The 8,529-nt window shown below is 38.2% G+C and overlaps 1 protein-coding gene across 1 annotated transcript in view; it reads right to left on the reverse strand.

Moving 5' to 3' along the window:
• The window catches only part of LOC139473724 (uncharacterized), a 65,364-nt gene extending 58,073 nt beyond the window's left edge, over positions 1–7,291 (reverse strand). The window contains exon 1 of the mRNA XM_071256444.1: positions 7,121–7,291. Coding sequence (XP_071112545.1) covers positions 7,121–7,174 — 54 coding nt within the window. The 5' untranslated portion in view covers positions 7,175–7,291. The remainder of the gene's footprint in view (positions 1–7,120) is intronic.
• Between the last annotated feature and the right edge of the window lie 1,238 nt (positions 7,292–8,529).

Raw genomic sequence — 8,529 nt, forward strand, 5'->3', positions numbered from 1 at the left:
TGTACGTGGTCTCAAGAAGAGAGCGGTGTTTTCTATTTTAATTTGGACAGCTACAATTTCAAGGAAGCAACAGCACAGTTGAGCTTATGTTTGGTTTCGTCTGATTTGAATCATGAAGATCGCAGCAGTGTGTTTTATTTGTCACCTCACTGTGTACAAGCAACAAGGTCGCACCTAATATCGTCGTTGTCGACACGGAAAGAATTACCGGTGATGTCAATATTTTCAAGCACACGAAAGACTTTATTTAGAGTGATCAATTCATATGTTCTCAACGCTATTTTTCATTTTGCCTTTTTAAGCCTTATAGAATCTGTTTCGTCTGATAATCGAGACTGGTTGACATTCTCTGGCATTGACGTTTAACATTTCTTGGGACTGTTTTATAATTTTCGCAAATTATCACAAACATTGAAATCCTTATATCTGCAAGCCGCTGTGCATAGTGGAACTCTAGTCAAACGCGGCGGCATTCTCCAAGCAAACGCATTTACTTGGGCCTTAAATTTCGTAACTATAGATAAAGCATGATGCATCCATGTCGACACATTCTTTCTTCTCTTGGCCAATGACGGTCTCGAAAACTAGCCTTAGTGTACTGATAAATTGATTTATATAGAGAATGTCCGGTTCAACCTACATGAAAATTCTATGTGGGGATGTCGCACCTTATTTGGGTATCTACGGTAAGGCTTTAGGACTATCGTTAGCATTCATTTGATAAATGAACAATACGTATGAAGGGCACATACGATAAACTGCGTGTTTCAAGGAGGAACATGACATTTACTTCAGTAAAGATGGAAAACATTCTTATGCGACGTTTTAATTATATCTTTCTTGACATAATAATTTCGGCAAATACGGTAAGTAAACGAAGGTGCTCGGTAGAAGATAAAGCTCAGTTTTAGCGAGCCAATAGTAAGTTTCATTCGTGATTGTTTTGGCGACTACGGTAATGTAGCGAAGTCATAATTTCGGCAAATACTGTAGGTAAAATACCAAGGTAGACGGTAGAAGATATGGCTAAGTTCTCAGTGAGAGAATAGTAAGTTTTAGTAGTGATTGGTAACTACGCTAATGTTTCACGAAGGCGATGTTGCCACATGCATTGATTACATGCGTTTCCAAAAAATTGCGGAACTGTACGATAACATATAATTGAGTGAATACTGTAATTATATTTAAACATTGCGTGTTTGAATGTACATAGTAGTGAAATACAGAAGAAGATAATAATTGTATGGAAATAACTGACCTTCGTGTGAAATAAATACTGCTTGTGTTAACTCTTGGACGAAGCTACATGTACGCTACGGTACCGCATTAAAACCTAGACTGCAAATACATTGTTGAACATGGACATAGAATAGGGATATGATCGTGGATGTCGAAATATAGAATTGGAATATTGGTTTTGTACATTAAAGACATATAACCGGGGGATCCCACGACGCAATATGCCTTAAACATTACTGGATAATGCCTCAGTATTAAAGGCGAAATAGTATGCACAATGTTAATGTTGGCAAACATGTTCTAATGACTGATCCAACAATCAAAACCGGACTTTACCCTAAACTGTCAAAGAAATGGAGAGGACCTTCCAGAAGTACTGAACACTAGCACAAACAAAGAACATAAATCCTTCATTCATACCGACAGGCTTAAACCTGTACACCTAACACCGCCCGTAGACAACTAGCATAAACAGCTCAGCATCTATTAATATCCACTCAATCAATATCCTCTCAGCCCGACAATCCTACACTTACGCAGCACACTTCCACACAAGAACCAATAACACCACCTGACGCACCACCTGATAATAGTCCACGGAGTCCCTCTACAATTTCCAACGAGATGATAAACTTTATGCTTTAAAGCGCATACTCATAGGTACAAAGATTACAGGACTAACCAATTACCAAATTTAATGTCAAGGTTACCCACAACGTACCAAGGAACCATCCTCTAACCTTTGTGCCAAAAGCATAAGTGATTACCATACATGTAGAATACAATCGGGTCACAGGCGGAAAGGAAAAGACAGATATATTGCAAAAGCATAGGTCATGACCTTCCATGGTATTCCTCCTGACAACAGGTCATCGTTTGTAAAGGTAGATAAGCTCTGATCACACCCAACAGGTAATCAAATTTGCCAGTGTTCAATGAGTGCTACACTGTGAAATGTGGCCACAACATTCCTTCTGACTTGATTTCTTTTTGTCACGTGAAGCCACTATCGTTTGGTTACTGCTGCTATTTGTGCGTCCTGCCTTGACTTAAAAAAACCTTAATTATAGGGTATTTTTTAAACCATCAACTTCTGTACACTTTGCAACTGAGTATTGGCGCCACCGATACGTGATTAGGCTATAGCCACTATGGACAGAAATGCCAACTCTCTCCAGTCGTCCTTTCCGTTACTATCTACTTTTCTCAGTGAACGAATATGCCATGCTTATGTCTTATGTTGAACATCAATTAGTCCAACTCAAATATAAGGCATTTATAATTTAGTTCAATATTGTCTGTCACTACTTCTTCTCTCTCAACAGACTCTCCATCATTTGTCTCATCTTCTTCCTGAGCAATGTATAGGTTTCTACAAACTGATCGTTTCTATTACTATGCACAAGCCCAATTCTTATATGCTAGAGCCAAGTCAAATATCTATGTCTCCATCAAATTCTCCATTTCATCTGTCAGCAACCCCAATCACCTGAACTCATCCCTGTTGATTCTTCTAATGTTTTGGTCTACCAAATACCCTTTCTATCGCTCACTTGTCCGGGTCACCGTCGTATTGTACCTGGCGGCACTTTCTGCGTCCATAGCACCACCTGTTATTGAAACCCTTCAATGGAAGTACCTATTATCCTGCAGCCTTTGGCACCTGCCACAACACAACGGAACGTCTGCATCCTATAAACATTGCTCAAGTTCAGCATTGTTTTGACTCTTCAACCCTCGCTACCATCACAGGTGGCACAATTTTCCTGAAAGCTGCCCAATTTCAAATTCCAGGTTTTCATATACATTCTCTCAAAAGTTCGAAAATCCTTTCACAAGATAAAAATACCCATTAAAGTCTCCAACGAATTGCTACAAGAAATATGATTAGACCATCTTCTAGAATCCAGCTGAACCTCTCCTGGACGGTTAAATATCTGTCTCCAGATCCTGGCCTAACACAAATGCTTTATTGCCCTAATCAGTACCATGTTCTCATTCCTCTCAATCTGTCAACTGGATGTTTCTTTAAAATGCGCACTCTAACAGCAGCACTCCTTTTAAATGTTCCATGCAACATCTGCAAAATCTGCTTTTCCCTCAACCTTTAACTACAATGCCTACACACCTTCTACTGTTAATCCCTCTGGACTTTGTCATCACTACACCAGCTGACTACTGTGTCTTTATCTTGTTCTTTTGGCAGCACTTCTCATCCTCGTCTTTTGCAAACGACTGGCACATCTAACCCCCTTCTATTACTGAAAATCTTTAAATCTCAGGATACTTCTTTCCACTCTAAGTCTCAACTGGTCGATTCCTTTGTCACCAATAAACTAACCAAACGGTATCTCCACATCCCAACATAGATCTCTATCTCCGATCTCTCTGCCTGCAAGTTGCACAAACTCTTTAAGCAACCATTTATCATCTACATCTTAATAGTCCACAATGGATACTTCCAAAAGTTAGACCTAATTTGTTGCAAAAGGTTTGACATTGTATTCAAGGGCAAATTGTTAGAGAACTCTTAAAACTCCCTCATCATACAATCTATCCTGAGTGCATATTATGTAACTCTTTATGTTCACCAGGTTCCACTTCACGCAAACACTTGTCCATTACTTCAAATTGTGTTGTTGTTTTTCTTGTACCTTACGTTTTTCAACTTACCAGATTCATGTAATTTTACTTTCCGATTGTTTTTAATTCTTTTATAATGTTATATGTACTCTGCAATAAAAAGAAAGTAAGGATAAGAATTTATGGATGAACAACTTCTTTATTACAATTAAGAGCGACGTTTCGGTGTAGGTTCTAACACTGTTGTCAAGCAAGTGTAAGGATAAGAATTTATGGATGAACAACTTCTTTATTACAATAAAGAACGACCTTTCGGTGGAGGTTCTAACCAGTTTCTATCAATCAAATCTTATATGAATCGATTTACTTCCCGTATGAGCTTTCAATATAAGCTATAACAACAACGAATTCTGTATTTTTATGTTTTATCATCATGTGTCATATTAAAATATTGTGAAAAAGTTCGTTCCTTACTCATATATATTCGGTACAACACAGCCTACAAGCGAGTTTCTTTACCGTAGTCATTTCCATACAGTTATTGTCTTCTTTTATATTTCGTGACAATGTACATTCAAACACGCATCATTTAAGTATACAATTACCGTATTCACTCAACTATATGATATCGTCTAGCTCAGAATATAGAGAAACGCACGTAGTCAATAGCAGGATTTGCAGGGTCGCCTTCGAGTTACACTGCCGTAGTCATTTCCATATAATTATAGTCTTCTTTGATATTTCACGACAATGTACATTCAAACACCTGTCGTTTAAGGATACGATTACATGTTACGTAGTCACGCCATCATGTGTTATCGTATAGTTCCGCATATATAGGAAACGCATGTCGTCAACAGCAACATCACATTCGTGATACATGGACGTTGTCAACAAATTATTCACTAATGAAACTTATTATTCTCTCACTAATAACTGAGCTATATCTTCTACGGCCGAAATTATCATGTCAGGAAAGATACTACTAAAACTACGCATATGAATGTGTACTATCCTCACAGAAGTAAATATCATGTTCTATATCTAGACACGCAGTGTGCCGTATATGCACTACATATGTAATATTCCTGCATCAAATTAATGTTGCCCATAAACATAAATCCTTACCGTAGTTACCCAAATAGTCTCGACATCCCCCGCATTGAATACCGTACATGCTCTATTAAAACGTAATAATTACTCACCTTATCTCTGAACTAACGTTATTTGACATTACCGTTATTCCTCTAGTAAATGTTGTATCCTTTGTATCTTTACTCTGCGTATTTGCCGTACATACTCCAATATAACATACATTTATTCCCAGACTTTGTATTAGGATATTATATTGGTATCATGATTATTATTATTTATGTCATGATCACATAATTATTAATGTAATTTGAATGATTATGTTAACACACTTGCTTGAATTGGCCCAAGGTAATCACAGCTCTCTCCTCTCTTGTTTCAAGGCCAGCTCCAAATAGTTAATTCCCTTTATCGAAGTCTGACAGTGATTAGATCACAAGATCAAAGTTGTCTTAACTTACACTAACTCTTGGTCCGGCAACATATTGAAGGGATGTTCAAGTGGTGGTTAACGGAGATTGCGAAAAAGGTTTGTTGACAACATGTTGCCATGATAAGGATTTTTTAAACTTGTCTTATGTTTGTTTCCTTCTTATCAGTTGTTTCATTTATGATATTATCGAACAGGTCTCTTAATGTTTCATAAACTATATCATTTGTGTGCAAATGATATAACCTTCGTTAAGTGTTGTTGTCTCATCATAAAACCAGCCAGGGGTACCGAAGCCCTGGGCTTAATTACAAATGTTGTCTCTTTTAATTGAGTAACACTGTATCCAAATTTAAGCCCAGGCCTTAAAAAACGATAGGGTACAAAAACATGACAGGAAGAATGAATATCCCAAGGTTTAATGAAACAATAGTCACACATGGAATGCGAGAGAGAAACACTTCAACATAAGACATAATTTTTTTTTTCAACATGAAAACTATGAGTCAATAACACTTATTGACAGCAAACCAATATCACAGTTATAGTCTGTCATAAGCGTTTCAAATGATACATGGAGTATCCATAATATTACCAACGTTAGGGATCCACTGTCTCTTGTGCATGGGGAAACCTTCAACTTCCGATAGAATGAAATGTTGGCCATATAGATTCGTGCTATATCATCAGTTGAAGAACATCCGGTAATTTGTCAATTTCATTTAAGCCCATGGCGTTATATTTTTACGTTAAAAGCCCATGGGCTAAATAACAAGGGGTTAAAACGTGCAGTCCCGGTAAGGTCTAGGACGTCAAAAGCGTCGCCAAAATCATCCGATAAAGTTCCGATATCGAACGTATACAGTTCTGATAGGTTATCGTCAGCAATTGCTATATGTAAGCTTTGTTTAGGCCGATGTACTTGTATTTATGCGCACGCTTTTGTTCCCGTGGAATGCCTAATCTAGATTTTAATTCTGTTTTGACAAATGAGAATCAAGCTTTCTTAGAGTCAGAATGGTAGAAATAGCAACACCAATAACGGATTAAGAAAGATTCAAGACACTGTGTTGCAAGGGTTGATATATAAAAAGGACCACATTTCTAATATCAGCTGTCATTTACAACACATATTAAGGTCGAACGTAGACGTGATGAGTGTTGTGAAATAACACTTTGTTTATTATTGATTCAATGAAACATTATGCTTAAATTACTGCAGTACTCTCTCAATTAAAATGTGTTTCCACTAGATCAGAGGTTATTTAAAAAACTCACGGGCTTGACAAATTCAAGTATAATACAAGTAGTATATCAGAAGTTATTATTTTTAAACGAGTTCTGAAATAAATGCATGATGTGTTTACTGGTATTTAGTGAAGACTGGGTGGTGTATCAGGAGTAGATAACCCGTCCGGGAGCAGAGACGACGTTGTGTATAGTTGCACATTGCTACCAACACTCCCGTTCGAATTACCAGACTGTGACAAAAGTATAGCTAGTCCCGAAAGTTATGTCATAAGAGCTGCTTGTTTATGTCGAAGTATCATCAACAGTGTTGAATGAATAGATATATTACTGCTGGATCTGTGTTAGCAAATCAAACAGACCATATTGTTTTAAACTCAGGTACTTCAACCAGTTTCAGGAGACGAGTTTGTGTCTATCCTTCATAGTATGTACAGCAGAGGCAATCGGTAATAGGACATACATGCATACATGCTTATATTTAATGATTTCATTTGGTGTTAACACGATATGAATAACGTGACCTACCCGATATCCAAGTAACGCGAGGAGCGTCAGAAGGTAAAATCCACAAATTGTCATTGTTGATTTGGGTACTGCATCGAGTTAACAACATTTGATGAACGTTGTGAAGTGTTCGTCAAACGTGTTTCAGGTATTTGCTTTGTTTGAGATCTGCGCCGTCTCGCTCCCTGTAGAGGCAGGGTGGCCTCGCATACAAGTGATCTACTTCCTGGTTGTATTGAGGTCGCTGTGCACAGTGCGTTAACATTATAACGTGTAGTCGTGCCCTCGACAGTTCAGCATACTTGCACACACTTAATACAGGCAAGCAGGGCATCACTGCACCCCTGGGGGAAATATAGGGATATACAGGGAGACCTGAGGTCTTTACACAGTAAGTTCGACAAGTTTGAAAAACTTTAAACACGCTGAAATCTGAACAGATAACATGTGGACAGTAGTCGATCAGCTTGAAGAAGAAAATAATATTCTTTTGAACAGCCTCGAACAACTTGAATCCCTATCTTACCTAGGACAAACTGGTGGTGAATAATGTGAGTAATCAATACGATTGGGAAAAGAAAGCCATCCCGATGGAAAAGCGACGATGCACCCGCCAGCCACCCGACGAAGATACCCACACCGGGACCCCAGAGCTGGCAGACGACGAGGTGACAGCCACCCCGAGAGACAATCTGGCGAGCGTAGCAGTAGCACGGGGCAATCCAGATGGGAAAGTGGTAGAGGCAAGTGTTATAGTAAAGATACCTGCAGGTCCACTACTAAAATCAGACATGAAGATAGATAGATTCCACAAATATAATTATCCTTCTTAACATGAAATATATATGGGCTCTATTCAAAAGTTGTTGTTTTTTGTAAAACCTTCGATATCATTACCTTCATAGAAACGTGGGTCAAACATACCACATATTTTGATATATTTTTCTAGACCACCACTGTCACCAGTGTTTTCGAGAACGCACATGTACTATGGGCAGATAAAGCGGTGGTATCGACTAATATACAAGGAAGTCTGTCAAGCCTTCTGTTCACACGACAACACAGTGAAAATGGTAAAAATGACCTTCCCTAAAGAGCCAATACAATGCTTTCCGTATAAAGAATCTTCAACAAATATGAATCAGGTATATGTGATGCCATGTGTTGTTATGCGTCATGAGTGTTGTTTTAGAACAATATTTCCACAAGTACATGAAACAGTGAATTAAAATGACAGTTTTCAAGGTGTTGCTTGTATCAACGGTGAGTACGTTTTAGTTTAATAACCTTGCACATCCGTGTTATGTCCCTTAGATAATTTGCATGTTTCATGTTACCAAACAGTCATTGTTTGAAATGCGCCGGGATGAAAGCATGAGCTCCCTCACATGTAAAGGGTCTGCGAGGAATATCTACTGATCAAAGCGTTC

Source organism: Haliotis cracherodii, unplaced genomic scaffold (assembly GCF_022045235.1).
Source record: "Haliotis cracherodii isolate W230 unplaced genomic scaffold, xgHalCrac1.p SCAF_3, whole genome shotgun sequence".
NCBI classification, from domain to species: domain Eukaryota; kingdom Metazoa; phylum Mollusca; class Gastropoda; order Lepetellida; family Haliotidae; genus Haliotis; species Haliotis cracherodii.